This window comes from Neofelis nebulosa, chromosome 16, assembly GCF_028018385.1.
Source record: "Neofelis nebulosa isolate mNeoNeb1 chromosome 16, mNeoNeb1.pri, whole genome shotgun sequence".
NCBI lineage: Eukaryota > Metazoa > Chordata > Mammalia > Carnivora > Felidae > Neofelis > Neofelis nebulosa.
In genome coordinates, this window is record NC_080797.1 from 31263269 (window position 1) to 31281140 (window position 17872).

A 17872-nucleotide genomic window follows, 5' to 3' on the forward strand; every position below is an offset into this window, starting at 1 on the left:
CTCCGCTGGGGAATGGCAGGTGTCCACCAGCTCTCCTGCAGCTTTGCTCTGAGGACCTCACGTCCCTACTTCTCCGACTGCCCTTGTCAACGCCTGACTCGATGCCGAAGCCCGCCCCCTACCCAAAACTGTGCTTCCTCGTCCCCGATCTGCGGCAGTGCCTCTGACTACCCTTAGCCTTTTTGTCCGGGCCTCTTCTCCCGTCGTCCTCCTCTTCTGTCTCCATCACCACCGGCAGGGCGCGCGCCGGGGCAGCCCTGGCCGGCAGGAGGGGGCGGGTCCTGCGACCGGAAGCCGGTAGTCGGAAGCCGGAAGGGGGGCTGTGAGGACGTGTTCCAAGGAAGCCAGGGCCGGACCCGGCGGGGTCGGCGACATGGAGCCGCTGTACCAGCAAACGCACAAGTGAGGGCCGCGTCGGGGCACGGGCGGGGGCGCAGCCAGGCTGGGCGAGGCCGGCTCCCCTGGCTGGGGCCTCGGGCGCCCGCCAGTGTGGAGGCCGAGTCCTTCCGCCGGGGCGCTGCCGGGGGCGGCTCGGAAGTTCTGTCTCTGGCGGGATGCCCAAGTCGGCGGCGGATGGAGTGTCCGGCCTGATGCGTGGGGACGTTGGGCCGGACGGCTCATGGGATCTTCGAGGCCGCGACTACCTGCTAAGTAGACTAGGTGAAGGGAAAGTCACACTTACAGATTATAATTGTTTGTCCAGCACCTGCCACCTCACTGCTCTGGGTTGGTAGAGATGGTGGGAGTCAGGGCCCCTACACATAGTTTACTATTCACTTGGAGAGCCCAGGGAGGTCCGAAAAAAACCTAAGGTGTGGCAGGATTGGATGGAGTGCAAATGAACAATACAAACGGAATCTTCTTTAGCAGTTTAGAAAGATCCATCATTGAGCTAAGGTCGTCAGAATAAGTTTCATTGTAACTCACAGCTCCTAAATGACGTCGGCCCCTACTCTTGATTGACACTAATCTGTTGTTGCTGCTACACTTTTTTCCCTTTTCTTTTGATTTGGTTTATACTAGAGACCATAATGATAAAGTGTTTGGTTTGAGTGCAAATATAGAACCTACTTTGTAACAGTATTAAAACGACAGAATTTGCTCTTACCCTGGGAGCCCTATTCTCATATAAAAATTATAAGAAGGGACGGGTCGCCTGTGTGGCTCAGTCGGTTGGACATCTGACTCTTGATCTCAGCTCACGGCTTGATCTCTGGGTGGTGAGTTCAAGCCCTGCGTTAAGCTCCAAGCTGGGCGTGGAGCCTACTTTAGAAGAAAAATGTTATATCTATATATATGATGGAACTTAAATAATCAGACCTGTGAGTCCATTGGAAAAGGAATGAAATAGAATTATTTTTGTATTACTAAGAAAGGACAGATCTTTTAGTCTGTCTTTCCCCTGAAGTATTGAACCAAGCCTGGGAGTTCTGGTTCTAGACTTCTTTTTCTGATCTATAAAATGTTAGTTTGGAGCTCATTAAACTTTGAGGCTCCTTTCAGCTTCATGATACTGGTGATTGAGTGTCTTAAAAGGAAACACACAATCCTGCGAGCGTCAGCAATTAACTTTTGCAGTTGCAGAAATTAACGATTGAGGCTGAATTGACACAACAGTAACTGAGCATATTAATTTTACTGGAACTTTGAACCCAATTTGTAGTTATCTCTTGCCATGTCCCTGACAGTACATTGGAATGAAATCAGTACTTGAAAGTTCTGGATCTTGAAAACTCCTTAACTGCCTGAGCAATGAGTGGGGGAGGGAGGGGAGGTGAAAATCAGAATAAACATTTTATGATTAAATAATACTGCATTAGGATGAACTTTATAGACGAATAAGTGGCCAGGCTTCTATTTTTTATATTCAAGTGGTTGTAGAGGTGTCTATATTTGTCCCCTATATAGCCTAGGATCACTCAGTGCCCTGGACCTTATTATCTCTAGAGATTCTTTTCGTTTTTAATTTTTTAAAAAATATTTATTTATTTTTGAGAATTAGAGTGTGAGTGGGGAAGGGGGAGAGAGAGAGAGGGAGCTACAGAATCCGAAGCAGGCTCTAGGCTCCAAGCTGTCAGCACAGAGCCCAAAGCGGGGCTCGAACCCACAGATCGTGAGATCATGACCTGAGCTGAAGCCGGACACTCAGCCGACTATGCCACCTAGGTCCCTCTATCCCTAGAGCTTCCGATTCAGTGGGTCTGGAGCACAAGAAGCTCTATTTTTAACAAGCTCTCCAAGTGATTTTGGTGAGCGGCTGGGTGTGAAAACTGTTACCTTATCTGAAGACCAGTTTTTCCTTTTTTTCGATTTTGCCTTCTGGTGAGAGGCTAAATGTAGAAGCGGCAAGGTGGGTGAGGTGAAAATGACCAGATGGTTCCCGCTACTTTTAAGTAAAGCAAAAACAATCGCAAATGTTTGTATGATGCCGTAAAGGTTACACAGCAATTTCATATTGCATTTGGATCTATGAGCCTTTAAATAATTGTGATTATTTATTCATGTGTGTACCCTGTTTTACCGGAGACTGAGGCACCAAGGAGTTAAATGGCTTGTTCCTGGTTCCTCAGCCAGTCCATAGTGGGACCAGAACTTGCAACCAGTATCTTTTAACTCTAAAACTGTTCCCTGCTCATAGGGGTCAGAGGCAGCATGGATACAAAATGGGTGTATATGAAGGGATGAGAGTAGTTCCATGGACTTTTAAAAAGCAATTTCATTTCTACAGACTGGATTTATTTGTTTGTTTGTTTGTTTGTCAAACAAACATCCCTTCATATACACCCATAGGGTGAGTGTTGCCATCATCTCTCACCCTGTCCTCATAGACTTTAAAAATTGGAGGGGACTGGCAAAATCTTCCATTCCAACTCCCTGTAGTCAGGAAGACCCTTCATAAAACCCGAAGCAGTTCATGTACCCTATGTTTAAACATGCAGGAGCTCTTTTTCTTCTTCCCTTTTTTCTTTTTTTCTTTTTTTTTAAGTTTAGAGAGAGAAAGAACACGAGTTGGGGGGGTGGTGCACAGAGAGAGGGAGAACCCCAAGCAGGCTCCCGGCTGTAAGCGCAGAGCCCGCCCGACACGGGACTCGAACCCATGAACCATGAGATCATGACCTGAGCCTACCAAGAGTCGACGCTCAACTGACTGAGCCACCCAGGCGCCCCCCTTCTTCCTTTGCTTGAAGGGAGAGAGTTCATAACTATTCTGGGGTTTTTGTGGGGAGGGGCAGGTTGAGCTGAAAGCTGCCCTCTTGAATGGGGCTCTTGGTTCTGGCTCTCCCTTCAGGAGCCGCACTGGAGAATGAGCCCATTCCTCTGCCTGTATGTCAGCTCTATGTATTTGAAAAGCACCAGCTGCCCCATTTTAACGGAGTTTTTTTTCTTTTTTCTCTTTTCTTTTCTTTTCTTTTCTTTTCTTTTCTTTTCTCAGAGGCTTATTATCTCTAGCTCTTTTGACCATTCCTCTTCATGACTTGACTTCTAGACTCTTTCCCCGTCATCCTCTTCATCTATCTTCCGTCAGGGGAAGTCTTTAATAGGGGCCTTTAACAGCTCCCAGGATGGAATGCCACTTGATATTGTACATTGGGGACTTTTAAAAAAAGTCTTAAGTGGGAATGCTTTTCATCCCTGACAAATTTAATTTTACTATTTTAGCCTAAATGAAAATATCACTATTTGTTTTGTGGTACAACATCCTAACCTAGGCTCATTATAGCACAGAGTCGTGACAAATGTCATCAACGTAAGTTGGTTTTGTTAAAAAATCTTGAACAAAACATAGAGCTGAAGGCAGTCCTGTGGTAGAATGCTGGAAATCTTTGCTAGCATCCCTTGGGTACCATTATTTAGCCTGCCATGAAGCCCTCGTCCTTAAAGTTTAAAGTATTTGTCAATCCATGGGAGAAATGTACTATCTCATTATTTTGACTTTGCATTCTTATGATTACTAGTCAAGTGGAATAATATAGATATAGATGTAGATATGGATATAGATATGTTTGGGTTTTCTTTTCTGTCATTTGCTCTTTGCCCATTTTGCAAAAGCGCTTTGACTTTTCCTGTTGATTTGCAGCATTTTTTAATATATTCTAGACATTAGTCCTTTCTTATCTGCCGCGGGTATCTTCCAGTCTCTGCCTGTCTTTTTATTTTATTTTTTTAGAGCATCTTTGGTGTAGACAGGTTTTTTGTTTTAATGTAGTCAAATTGACGACTCTTGTGGTTTGTATGGTTTGGGGGACAGTATTGTTTTTTGCCTTGTTTAGGAAATTCTTCTTCAACCTGAAGTCATAGTATGCATTCCTGTATTTTCTCCAGAAAATTTTAAAGCCTTGCCTTTTACATTTGGGCTTTAAACCATCTTGGGTTTCTTTTTGTGTCTGGACTCTATTCTTTGCTCCTGGGTCAGGGTTAGGGTTTGTCTGTCTCTGCACTGCAATGATGTTGTTTTGTTTGGTTTTGTGTTGTTATTATGGCTTTGTCATAAGTCCCCATAGCAGGTGGACCAGGTCATCCCTCTCATACTTAATTCAGAGTTGTCTTGGATACTCTTTGCCCCCTGCCCCCCTCCCTTTTTTTCTTCTGTTCCTGTTCCTGTCAATACTGCTAATTTTCACATTTGCTCTATGAAGCTGCCATTGACAACTTACCTCACTGCCTACACGCAGGCCTTCGGTAAAATCCTAATTCTCTTCCCATCGGTGTCACCGTGCAGTCCTCTTGCTGTCTCTGTGGTTACCCTGACCCAGATGTTGGTTAACTCAAGCTGTGTTCCTCCATCTACCTCCGTACCTCCACGTGCCCTCATTCTACACTATCAGGACCTATCTTACCGGAGGAGCAGTCTGGTCCCTCCATCTCTAGTGGTGATTTCTAGTTTCCTTTCAGGGCCGTGGGTCTTACCCAGGTGCGCTCAGACTCAGTAGAGCGCCGGCCTTGCTTCTGGTGCCGTGGGTCATGTTTAGAGTCCGCAGGAAAGCCCTGGAAAAGACAAGACAAAGTTGAAACCCAGTTTGGGCTTCTGGCTTGCATTGGTAAATTTGGGTTCACAGATTGTGGTGCTCATGGTGGAGGCTGGTTGCTGACCTTTCCCTCAAGGGTTGGAGGTGATATAGTTGCTCAGCAGACTGCTTTCCTGTGCCTCTGATGTGAGAGACCGGAAGCACCAGGAGCCCGTTGTTGGGGTAGCATAGGCAGTATTCCAGAACTGATCGCAGACGACTGCTAGGAAGGGCTCTGGGGGTGACCTTGGTCAAGCCCCGAGGAGCCTCCGGAGAGCACGCTAGGGCCCGCCATCTGAGACCACGCTAGGGAGCCAGGGTACGGTGTCGCATTTCCCAATGAGGTGGCACTCACCTGGTATTGCCAGGGAAAGGCCTTTACCGGACGGGACATCCCCGTCTTTCAGGACCTTCCTCTGATAGTTTTCTCGCACTGATCGCCTCATCCCTTCTCCCCTCCGACCCCTACTCGCTTCCCGGCATGCCCACCTGCTTGTAATCCACGTGACGTGCCTTTTTGCCGATCCTTTTCTTCATCTCTTCCCTCATCAGGTCAAGTTTCCGTCTTCAGAGGGCTCTTTAGAACTCACTTGACGCCACCGGGTTCCTCCAGCTTTTACTCTTTGATTTTCTTACGTTTGCTTGGCACCACGCCACTGCGCGTAGCCCCTCGGCTTCCTTTTTGTTTACACTTACATGTAGTGATGTTCCCCTAAATCTTCTTGGGACTTGTCATGTCTCTCTGGCCTGTCATTCCTAATTACATTGTTTCTCAAGGACAAGGATTATATCTTTCTTGCCCTTTGACTCTCCCTAGTACAGACCAGCGCTCAGCACATCGGGTCAAAGAACAGAGAGTGGGATTGGCTGGGTCTGGATTGAGGTTTATCACTTGCTGTGTGACCTTGAGCAAGTTACATAACCTTTCTGGGCTTCGGTTGTCTTATTTATAAAACGAAGATGATAATGGTCCTTTCCCCATAGGGTTATTGACTTTGCAGAATGTCTCCGATGTGGCAGGCACTTAGTAAGCGCCGCCTGTTAGTGTTCTTATTAATATTCATGGTAAAATATTAGAAACCAGGCCAAAACATGTGGCCTAAAGTGCCACTTAACAAAGTTTACAGTTCAGTGATGCTGTCGATTTAAATCAGTTACACGTTGGCATCAGAAAATTTGTCTTTCCTGACTGAAGCACTGTTGATGACTCCTGTCTCACTCATTTCCTCTCTCTTCCTTTGATAGGCAGGTCCACGAGATCCAGTCTCACATGGGACGCCTGGAGACAGCGGACAAGCAGTCTCTGCACTGTGAGTAATTAACTATGGAGACCAGAGTCCTTTCTCTTGATGACACGATGCTAATGGGCTGGGTTTCCTGACCGCCTTGCTGCCTCAGGGGCTTAATGATTCCATGCCGAAGGAGTTCTGTTGTTAGGGGTGGACAGAAAAACCCTCTGGCAAAGCCTCTGACTTCTCTCATTGCGCCCCGTGGAATCCCACAGGCCTTATCCCCCATTACCCCTCAACTCACCCTGACAGGGCCCTATGGGAATGGACCTCCTCTCCTCTGTCTTAATCTAATTACCGAGCCCTGGGAGGAATGAACTCCGTACAAATTCAGAGATGTTTAACTGGAATTGGTCATTTCTTCTGAGCTGAGAACTGTGGCTTTTTAGGAGGATTATTCAGAAACGAATAGCAATATTAATTAGTGTAGTTCCCACACTGTGGTTTCATTTGAGAAGAGTGCTGCTTTTTGTTTTACAATTTTCTGTTGGCCAGGAAAGGTCCTTTCTCTGAGCTGGCCACAACAGATGCCACTGGTTACCCACACGTTGCTGAAGCCACCCGTTCACCTCCCCACCTGGCTGTCGCTATGCCCTTTTCTGTTTGCTCATGCCTCCTTTTTGGAGCATCAAAAGCATCTCTTTTCTGGGTTCTGTGCCCCACCCTGTTCTAATCTAGAGTGCATATGTTAGCTGCTGCAGGTTGGCCTAGGAGGGTGACATTGCTTCTTTACTGTCGTGTCTTTATTGGGCAAGAAGCAATCTGGGTACCTTTTTTGTTGTTGTTGTTGTTGTTAATGTTTATTTATTTATTTATTTATTTGAGAGAGAGAGCACACAAGCAGGGGAGGGGCAGAGAAAGGGAGAGAGAGAGAATCCCAAACAGGCTCTGAGCTGTCAGAGACCCTGGTGTGGGGCTCGATCCCACGAACCGTGAGACCGCAACCTGTGCTGAAATCAGCAGTCGGGCACAGTAGTCGGATGCTTAACCGACTGAGCCACCCAGACGCCCCCCTGGGTGCCCTTTTTGTACACGGTTTAGTTCCTATCCATCTGCTTTGTTTGCCTTCCCAGCAGTCTCACTGTCACATGATTAGAAATGGAAAAGAGGTCATGTTGACTGTTTATCAAGAGGGATAAGGAAAATGACTGTATTTATCATATCTTTACCTCTGTGGATTCTTTCCTGGGCCTTTCCTAGTGATATTCAGTCTATTTTGGGGATTCCAGCATCAGCCTGCCCGTCCTTATGGAAAGCCTCAAGGGAGCTCTTCTCTGTGTTTCACACACTAATCTTCCCCTTTGTGCTTTTTTTCTTTTAACCTCATTACTGTAGGGAATTCAATTGGCAGCCTTCTTACTAGATATTTATAACTTGTATCTGAGAATAATCTCAAAGGAAAAGAGACCTCATTCTGTTTCAGAAGATACTGCATTTTGCTTAAAATATTTTATTTGGACAACCCAAATATTCATTTTATTTTCTAAAGGCAGGAAATTTATTTCTACAGATTTATCTGTAGCTTTTTAAACAATTGGCATTGCTATGACATTAACAGCTACATGTATATATGCGTGTGTGTGTTTAGAACAACATTTACAGAATCAGTATCACTTGAATTTTTTTCCATTATTCAGTACGATATGCGTTTTTCTCCTTTTCGAATGGGTTTCTTTGAATTTATTGGATATGGAAAAAGACATGTTTATTGTATCATTCTAATTTAAGCTCACTGTCTCTTTTCCAGCAATTACTCTTTTTTCTCTTTTGTGCAGTAGTAGAAAACGAAATCCAAGCAAGCATTGACCAGATATTCAGCCATCTAGAACGTCTGGAGATTCTGTCCAGCAAGGAGCCCCCGAACAAAAGACAGAATGCCAAACTGTGAGTGTTGTGATGCCTCTTGTCCAGGGGAGGCTGTCAGATATTCTGAAAATCCATTTACACATTGAAAAACTGAGACTCTGAAGATGAAGTCCCCCTAAAGGGCACGGTTTCGTTTCAGTGATACTGCCTCAAAATAAAAAGCCTGTGAGGTTAGGGGCTCAGAAGCCTGTGTCTCCTTACATTGGGTCATTTTGAAATTTTGCCTCCAATACTGTTTTTCTGGCCAGACCCGTGGCCTTACTTGAAGCCTCCAGCAGCCAGGGAGGTGTGCACTGCCCTCTGGTTCCTGCTGCATTCTTGGATTGCGATGAAATCTTGCCCTTAATCACTTCAATCAGCCGATTTATAATGAAATACTGATCTAACATTTGATACTCCGCCATGAAATTCAAATGAAAACCCTCACCACCTCCAGCCCAGCCCCTGCTCCCAAAAGTTCTTATGAAACTTTGTTGTTGCTTTACTCGAAAGGTGCCCTTGGGCTCCTTCTTGAAAAGCGATATAATCCATGGAAGGTCAGGGAGAGGTCCTTGAGCCTGCTTCCTGTCACCTGTTCCCTGTCATGCATCCAGAATCAGAGACCAGCAGATGCTTAAGTAAAGCTGTTGGAATCTCGTGTGCTACAAACGTACTTTAACCACAGGCCGCTTCTTTATTTTCAACATCAGTGATCAAAATCAGATCATTTTGGTGGGGACAGCATGCAGTGGTGTAGGGAGAAGTAAGAAAGCATCTTTCTTGAATACGAAGGCTGGCCGCTCAAAATGTGCGGCCCAGGATTTCTGGAATGTAATCTCTGTCTCCATCAATTCCAGTCGTGTTGACCAGTTAAAGTATGATGTCCAGCACCTGCAGACTGCTCTCAGAAACTTCCAGCATCGGCGATACGCAAGGGAGCAGCAGGAGAGACAGCGAGAGGAACTTCTGTCTCGAACCTTCACCACTAACGTAAGCCAGGCTCCTGGTTGGGGGGGCGGGAGGGGGTGGGGGGGCAGTGTCTACAGGCACTCAGCAGCTTGTCGCCACTGAAACTCGGGTCCTGGAGCTTCATCTTTGTAGGGGGTGTCCGAAGCCGATCGACTGGAAGTAACAGTGGGCTTTGTGCCTTGCCACAGACACTAGACCTATACAGGGAACCTCCTTCTCTAACACGAAAACCCGAAGTGGAAGCAGTTAAATTGAAGGAGTGGGCAGGGGTGAAAATGACCTGGTTTGACTGAGATGTGGAAGTTCACATGGTGGAAATGGTTTCTGATCAGATAGAGACAGATGATGAGAACTGAAACCATTTGTCATGAGGGGCAGCATTTCAAAGCTGCCTGCAGGCACTTGCCATCGTGCTGTGTATGTGTGTGGTTCCCGTGTCAGATGCCTTAAAATGTTTTTGCCCCAAATCTGAGCAGCAATTTGGAGGACTTTGTTAACAGGTCTTTTGTTTTGGATGGATTGCTTGACTTAAGCCTGTTCGAAAGTGGCCTGGTTGGTTTGCATGTTTGATTTTTGGGAGATCCTTGCCCCTGCCCCTCGGTCTTAATAGGATCCATTCCTGCACATGGCTGTTGATGGCTAGAGGACACACTGGCCTTTTTCAGGTCTCTTATAACGTATTTCCACCAAGTGAAGTGGGTTTTGGGTTTTTTTGTTTTGTTTTAACAGAGAGGTTCATTTTCTCAAGAGGTCTTAGCTGTCTAAGCCTGCCATCAGAATTCAAATCAGCCCACGTTTCACAGATGCTTAAGTCTCTCTGCTGTGTCCACACTTGCAGCAAATTTCCCTGAGTGTTTCAGAATGTGCCTGTGTAGTTTCTGCTTCTCTAGAGTAAGCAGTCAAGTAACACTGATTAACAATTCAGAAGTGTGAGGAAGACGTGTTGGAGGCATAGTGGTAGGCACAGCTGTCTTCCTTCCTTCCTTCCTTCCTTCCTTCCTTCCTTCCTTCCTTCCTTCCTTCCTTCCTTTCGGTAGTTTCAAGTTTTTATAGCTGCCTTTCAAAAGCGTAATGAACTCTACAACACGCCAGAAGGTGTGTGGGCTTTTGATCGCTATGGCATTGGGTACTCAAACCTCTTTTAGGTCAGGGACGATCGCTCAGAATTCTTTTGTTTGTATATCAGCTCGGTGCGGTGCTCTGCACGCAGTGCCCCTTAATCAAAGTTGACTTTGCCAAATGAACTTCTTGCCGGTCACTCTGTGAGCTGGAACTATGATATGTTTTTCTGAGTGATAATGCCCAGTTAGGTCTACCCTTTCAGGCGGAAGGGTAAGAACGATTTGTATACAGAAGGCACTCAATAAACGCTTGTCGAATGAAGAGAAGCCTCTCTTTGATTCATTCAAACACTGGAGTCTTGTGACCCACTGAGCATTAGCTGTATGCAGAACATTGTTTAAGATGCTGAGAGTAAAGCTTGTGAAAAAGTGAAAAGCTGTGGTCCCTGCCTGCTTCTCGAAACGCTCCCGTGTTAGCAGGGGGCACTGAGAGCAGGTGCATGAAAAGTGATTCTGAACGTATGCAGCAAGGAAGAGGTGGTTGAACCTCTTCGTGGTGATTGAAAGAGGGGAGAATGACCCTGCATGGCAGAAGAATGTGCGATCGTCAGGAGGCGGGAAAGAAGGGAACTACGGCCAGTCCTGACTGCCTTCTGTATCCAGTCCGCTTCTGGTGTAAACTTAGAGCCCTGAGACCAGTCTCAGTGTTTCTTCCCACAGGATGGTTAAGAGGGCCGGCTCTGCACTCAGTAGTGAGATGCAGGCCCTGCTGCACTGAACAGCTCTGTGTGATCTTAGACTTCTCTGAGCTTCAGTTTCTTCACCTCTAAAATGGGGATAGTACAGTAACTGTGTTATAACGTTAGGATGAGGATTAAGTGAGCTTAGGGTAATGAGCATCAGGGTGGAAAGTACTTGATCGATGTCAGTTTTTTTCTTCCTTCATTTCTTTACAGCCCTTTCTGGACCGCTGAGGAGAATTGTCCCATCCCGACTACCCATTAGGCCTTCGTCTCCTTTGTCCTTAGTCAGACTCCGTCTAACTGCAGCGACAGCTGTAGATAAAACAGCTGCAGAACAAAAGCAAACCTGTAATACTGTGTTAAGGGAAAGCCAAGGAAAGGAACATTTGGAACAAGCTAAGTTAATAGGGGAGTAGTCAGAGAAAGCCTTCAGGAGAAGCCCAGCAAGACCTTGCAGGACTGATGTTCCTTCTTAAGTGGTGGTCATGGTGGAGAGGCAGGAATTCACAGGCCCTGTGTATCTGGCTGTCTCTCTGGCTTGGCCTTGGCCGACAGGCGGAGCAGTCAGACCCGCTGGGACCCCAGGAGCTGACCAGGCGGCAGAGCTAATCCTGTGCCTGCGTCTCTTTCACAGGACTGTGACACGACCATCCCAATGGATAGCTCGCTGCATTTCAACTCCTCCCTCCAGAAAATTCACCATGGCATGGACGACCTCATCGGAGGCGGGCACAGTATTCTGGACGGACTGAGGGCCCAGAGACTGACCTTGAAGGTGGGGGCTTTTCTGGGGGACAGGGAGGAGGCCCTTCGTTCTGGCCTCATCCACCAGTTGGGTACCCGCGTTGACGTCTTGGTTATGTATCCTCGCGTTTTGTTATTTTGGTGGTGAGACAGAGCCCTGAGTCTGGGGTCCTTTCTCTTGGAGCTGAAGTATGAGGAGTCCACAAGTGACCACCTTCCCTTCGCCCACAGCTGCTACTTGTGCTTGCAATGAACCATAATTTGTCATCACTTGGTATCTGGGTCTTTTCCCGTTTACTGAACTTACCATGAAAGTGGCTGCTACGATAGGCACCACTAAGACCAAGAAATCCCACAACTGCCGAAATTACAGAATGCACGATTCTGAGAAGGCACACGTGGCCACACGCGGCCCCTCGCCCTCACGTGGTTTCCCGGAGAGCCCCTCCTGCCGACCACCTGACAACCGAGACCTTTTGTGCTCCTGTAACTGAGCCCCTGTGGGTGGGGCCGGAGGGCTGCCTGGGCTGACTAGCCGCAGGCGCAGAAGGGCTTCTAGAGCATCTGGGCTGGCCCGCAGCAGCTGCCCTGTCTGTAGTCCCAGGTATTCCTAGAAGCCCCGCCCCACTGGCTGAGGCTCAAACCCCCTGGGAGTGGTTTACAGAAACATTACACAGATTCTGATGTCAGTCATGATGTTTCAGCCTCAGCCCTTTTCCTGTATCAGCTCTAATGGATAATGGGGTGTGGGCTGTGCCTATTATCAGGGTGTGGTCCCCTGTGAACACAGCACTCCCAGCCACCGAGCTGTGAGAAACAGTCACTCGGAAGTGTGAGATTTATCTTAGTTTTTGTTGGACCGCGTTGAGCCCGTCAGCCCCTCGGGACTTCAGTACATTGCTGCACAGCCCCTGCCGTCGTCACCAGGGAGAAGGTCAGGCAGCCCGCAAGTGACCCTCACGCCCTGCTGCCGGCCGTGGTGCTTCTGGTGGTCTGGAAGTGTGTCTCCAGCGGCTTCGCGGGTGCCCCTCTTTCTGAACGGCCACCTGCTGTAATCTGAACTGATACGTGATGATTAATCTGCCCTTTCTTTAGAAAATTGCCCATATCTCGGGAAAACGGTAAAACCCTTTTAGGACAAGCCTCCCCGTGTCGCACTGACGTCGACCCGGTAGGGGGTTAGAGCTTATTGCGAAAGCGAATGTTCGCTTCCTATCAAAGTCTGATATCACTGAGGAGTCTCAGCGGCATCTGCCCCTGTGCTGTCCCCAGAAGGACGCGCAGGGCAGCCCAGTGAGGCGGTTGGGGTCGGAACGTGAGGTTTCTAATTCAGTTTCCTCTGTACACCCGCTGCTACCTACCCGCCTTTTGGTCTTGATTCTCTCCATCCTCCTCCCACCCCACTCCTGCCTAAACCATTAAAAGGAGTGAAGTTGCTGGGCCGTGGCTGGGGGAAGTTTGTGGCTGGAAAGGAATACATTTTTTGAAATTTATGTTAATTTTCAGGTGATTTTAGAAGCTGGGTACTTGTATTACATGTAGGGATGAAATAATCTGCCTTCAGAGCTAAGCAGAATCTTTTTTTTTTTTTTTTTTAGAGTTTACTTATAATTTACTTAGGGTGTGCGTGCAAGTAGGGGAGGAGCAGAGAGAGACAGACTCCCAAGCAGGCCCCGATGTGTCAGCGCAGAGCCCAGTGTGGGGCTCGATCCCACAAACCGTGAGATCGTGACCTGAGCCGAGATCATGAGGCGGACACTTAACTGATTGAGCCACCCAGGCGCCCCAGAGCTAACCAGAATCTTTAGCAAGAGCCTAAATTTCACCATCACTGTCGTTGCAAAAACATGTCTCTGGCCTCTGCTGGCAATGGTAAAGTTTGACCTGAAAGATCTCTTCCGGGGAGGCTTGCTCGTCACTGGGCTGAACCCAGGGTTCGAGCGCCTGTCCGTGATGCCTCATGCTGGTTTCACTTCTGCCTCTTCTGTCTTGCTCGTTAATGTGTTGTTCATTTAAAAACTGAATGTGGGGCATTAGGTTAGATGCCGTCCATCCAGATGGGCCACGTGTGTGGAAGAGAGTTGGGGTCTGCCCAGCATCTGTTTATACTTGCCACTTCGTGAGCAGTCAAGTGTTCTTAAGAACAAAAATTGGAAAGCAGAGAGGAAGGGCAGGCTGAGTGCTGTGGGCTGTTGACTTAGGAGTAAAATACTCTTTTGGTCTTGATGGCACGTATACAAGGGGTCATTGTGTTGGTGACGGTCATTCCACGTCACCCGCTTCAGACCCTCTCGCGAACATGGAAATTGACCCACACGTTAGACGCAGCAGAATCCCACTGTGTTCCACACAGTGAACGGGCCGATAGCCAGGATTTTGGGGTCAGGGAGCAGAGGAAAAGTTTTCTGAGGTTTCCTTTTTTAAAAATATGTAAAACATTCTCATTTTAAAATTTTCTCTTGAGGTGTAACGTACATACAGTAGGCGTACGGATCTAATTCGTGCGGGTCATTGAATTTTGACAGATGCATATACCTTTGTGACTCACACTGCTGTCAAGACGTAGACCGTCCTCATTACCCCCGGACAATCCCTCATGCTTTCCCAGCCAGCCAGCCTGCCTGCCTGCCTTCCAGGCAACCACCGTTCCGATTTATCTCACTGTAAAGTAGCTTTGCCTGTTAGTGGACTTCATATAAATGTATTACCAAGAGCGGCTTCTTCCCCTCAGGAATGTTTTCCAGGCTCATTCATACTGTTCCAAGTTGGTAATTAGGTCCTTTTTATTGCCAAGTAGTATATCCCATTGTACAGATACACTATAAGTGGTCTATCCATTCTCTGGTGGATGTACACCTGGGTTGTTTCATTCTCCTGTGTTTTCCTTTCGAAGCTTTATGTTTAATTCTGTGATCCATCTCAAATTAATTTTTGTGTATGATATGAACTGAGGATCTTCTTACAGACATCTGTGTGGTACATACGAGACATGTATGTATATATGTCCACGATATATATATGTACTAGGGTCCATCATTCCTGCGCATTTGTGGAAAAGGCTTTTCTTTCCTCCTTGCTTTGCTCCGGTACCTTGATCAAAAGTCATTTGACCACAGAGTGGATCTATTCCTGATTGATGCTGCTTATGCTTTTAGGTATGACCCAGAGACTGTCTCTAGGAGAAGTCCCATTCCTTGGCAAAAGGAGCTGACCTTTATGTTTCCTTCTTTTCTCGTCCGCTCCAGGGGACTCAGAAAAAGATTCTTGACATTGCCAACATGCTGGGCTTGTCCAACACCGTGATGCGGCTCACTGAGAAGCGGGCTTTCCAGGACAAGTACTTCATGATCGGTGGCATGCTTCTCACCTGTGTGGTCATGTTCCTCGTGGTGCAGTACCTGACATGAGCTAGCCCCGCCCCGCGGCTGAGCGTCGTTCCCACTGTGCGAGAGTCTGTGTGAGTGTGTGTGCGTGAAAGAGAGAGGGGGGCCCAGAGGCTGCCTTCTTAAATGTATGCCCTTCTTAACTGTGAAGACCACTGGGAGTCATCGTAATCTGTAACGTAGCAGGAGTTTCAGACCTGCTCTGTTTCCTGTAACACCTTGGAGGGGAAGCGAATGCTACCAAGATGCATGGTCCTAAGGAAATGAGAGTATCTCCTCTCTCTCTCGCTCTCGCTCTCGCTCTCTCTCGCCCTCACTAGGGGTGGAAGTGATGTAAGGGTAAGGGGTGAAGAAAGAAGAGGGAGGGAAAGAATGGTTTTGCTGTTCTTGTCCACGTAGCTGATGCTCGCCCAGGGAAGGCTTTCAATAGCAAGCCTTGCACATAGGACCGTTCACTTTGGCATCATTTGGCCTCTCTGGCCCCTCGCGGATAACCCAGCGCAGAAGCCAAAAGGAGGGGAAAGAGGCCTGCTTTCCTGCGTCATTACAACAGATGGATTTCCATGCTCTTGTGCCCCCTCCCCCCAGTGACATGCAGATGACTAATTGCTGGTACTTGTCACCCTTCCCTGGAAGCCACTACCTAGAGGAAGCAGAGGCACCGATGCCACTGCAGACAGCGAGTAAGATTTTCCACATTAGGACCGTTGGGTGTTTCTCCTTCTAAAGCGAGGCCAGTGTTACTCCCTGAGACTGTTCAGTCTTGAGGCTGAAGACCCCCATCACTGATTTTTTTCCCAGTGGTGAACAGAATGATTGGCTTCTGTGGTTCTAGGACTGGCCTGGCATCCTGCCCGGGCTCTGGTGGGCCTTTGGCCCGGAGAACGTTGCCATGATGTGTCCATTACAGCATCTCCTCTAGTTTTGGTGTCTGAGTCTTTGCTCTCTTTCCTCCCCTGAAATCCATTAGCAGTTGCCAGCCAAGCCCCCATTCCACCAAGCCGGTGTGGGCTGACACCACCCTGGAGACGTCCTGGGTGTCCTGAGAGTCTCTGATCTCAGGGACCAGGGACTTTTCCCTTCTCTGACCAACCCCAGATTAAGGCTGTACCAGTACCTAGTGCGTTGTGGAATTTATCGTAAAGCCAGCCTCTCTGTTGCGATCGAGGGCTGCGAATCCTAGAAAGACTTGGTTAGCATGTGTTTGCATCTGTCACAGGCCCTACAGCCGTAGGCTCAGTGGCCTTATGGCAAGACAAAACAATCTCAGAATTTCCCAGAAGAACTGGAAACCTGGTCAGTATTAACTCCACCTGTGATCGTCGTGCTCCACCTACTTCGTGTGTTTATTTTTTGTCACTTGGACTGTCTTCAGTCTTCTTTCCCTTTTCTGTGTGTCCCATCCCACCTCCCTTAGTTACTTCCCACCTGTTGCTGGAGCAATATTGGTCTTTTCTGGCATACTTTCTGGTGAACGTTTCTTAATGGTCGTAGATCTTTTAACGGGAGTTTCCTGGGTGCCGATTTCACACTTGGTGGGCTTTCCGTCGCTGCTTCCCCTCTGGGCTGAACAGGGGCCGTGGCTTTCCAAGGAAGGGGGAATCTGTGACTCCATCATGAAAGGATTGAGGGCCTTGCCAGAGTGAGAACGGTGGACTGAAGGGTATACAGAGGGGTCAAGGTGTCTTCCGACCTAGGTCTGATTTGGGGGAGGTGAAATTTCCATCACCCCCAGCACCCCTGCCAGCGCAGGGATCTCTGCAGTCCATAAAAAGGGTTCCAAAAAAATGGATTTTTAAATTGCGCAGACCCGTTGTCCTATCCCCTGGGCATCTGAGGATCCTGCCAGAGATCGTATTTCAGAGGAAGGTGTATATATATATATATATATATATATATATATATATATATAGACACACACATACATATTTATATATATACACATATATATGTATATATATTTATATGCGTATATATGTATATACATAAATATAACGTGTATATATATATAAATATATATACGTATATGTATGTGTGTGTCTATATATATATATATATATATATATATATATATATAAAATATACCTTCCTCTGAAGGTGTATTATATATATATGGAGCAACTTAGCCATGTGGACCTGAAGTCTAGGGGCAGAAACTAGCACCCCGCCCTCCATTGGCTGATGTGATCTATCTATTTGTAGCGTATACCAGTGTATTTCCACACTTGTCTTTATAGCGATTGCTGGTCTTGATGAACCAGGAGAAGGCTTTCTATCCTGCTGTACCTTCAGAGCCATTCTCCTTGCTTTGTAATGAAAGTTATGCAGGCAATTCGTGGGTCTTTACCACTTGGGGCTAGGGAACAGCAGCCATTGTGTCTGGAGATGGCCTGAGCCGGCTTTCAGTGTCCTGTGAGAAACATACCTCGGCCTAACGGGGGTTCTACTGTTTCTACAGCACCAACACCCTCCCTCCCCCCTCCCCCCCCAGAGTGTAGGGAAGGGTTCCAGGCCAAGGAAAGAGCACCATCTAGTGGACCTGGGGTGAAGTCTTAGGTCATGCTGGTGCAAGAATCTCCGGTGCACAGCATCTGTGACCTTGTGCAGGATTTGGGTGCACCTGTTGCAGATGAAGACAGGTGGGTTGTCAAGGAACTTGGGAATATTTTCATTCCATGGAAGTTTCCTCCAGGTATGACCACCTTAAGAAAGACCAAACTCAAAAGACCCCAGTAAGTTGGGGAGTCTTGATTTTATAGGAGGCTTCACTGCTGGGTTTTTACCAGTCTTTTGCCCTAAATGAATTTAAGTGGGTGTGAATTGCAGATTTGG

General features: G+C 47.4%; 1 protein-coding gene across 8 annotated transcripts; it reads left to right on the top strand.

The window, feature by feature from the left end:
* The first annotated feature begins 271 nt into the window (after nt 1-271).
* On the top strand, nt 272-16501 carry GOSR2 (golgi SNAP receptor complex member 2). Of its 8 annotated transcripts, none has more exons than XM_058703176.1 (6): nt 272-402; nt 6252-6316; nt 8071-8179; nt 8998-9130; nt 11548-11688; nt 14903-16501. In XM_058703176.1, exons 1-6 carry the CDS (start codon nt 374-376, stop codon nt 15062-15064), a joined length of 639 nt encoding a protein of 212 aa, XP_058559159.1. In that variant the 5' UTR covers nt 272-373; the 3' UTR covers nt 15065-16501. The 8 variants fall into 8 exon arrangements, with proteins under 8 accessions (XP_058559159.1, XP_058559160.1, XP_058559164.1 ...); XM_058703177.1 differs by having other exon boundaries at nt 8074-8179; XM_058703175.1 differs by lacking the exon at nt 272-402 and adding an exon at nt 514-660 and having other exon boundaries at nt 8043-8179.
* The last annotated feature ends 1371 nt before the right edge of the window (nt 16502-17872 follow it).

What these genes read in the sequence shown, in the direction of transcription:
- GOSR2 (XM_058703175.1), top strand. Translation starts at nt 555, where the DNA reads ATGCCCAAGTCGGCGGCGGATGGAGTGTCCGGCCTGATGCGTGGGGAC. An exon ending in CTCGAACCTTCACCACTAAC is followed by an intron (nt 9,131 to 11,547) that starts GTAAGCCAGGCT and finishes TCTCTTTCACAG; the next exon opens with GACTGTGACACGACCATCCC. An exon ending in CCCAGAGACTGACCTTGAAG is followed by an intron (nt 11,689 to 14,902) that starts GTGGGGGCTTTT and finishes CGTCCGCTCCAG; the next exon opens with GGGACTCAGAAAAAGATTCT.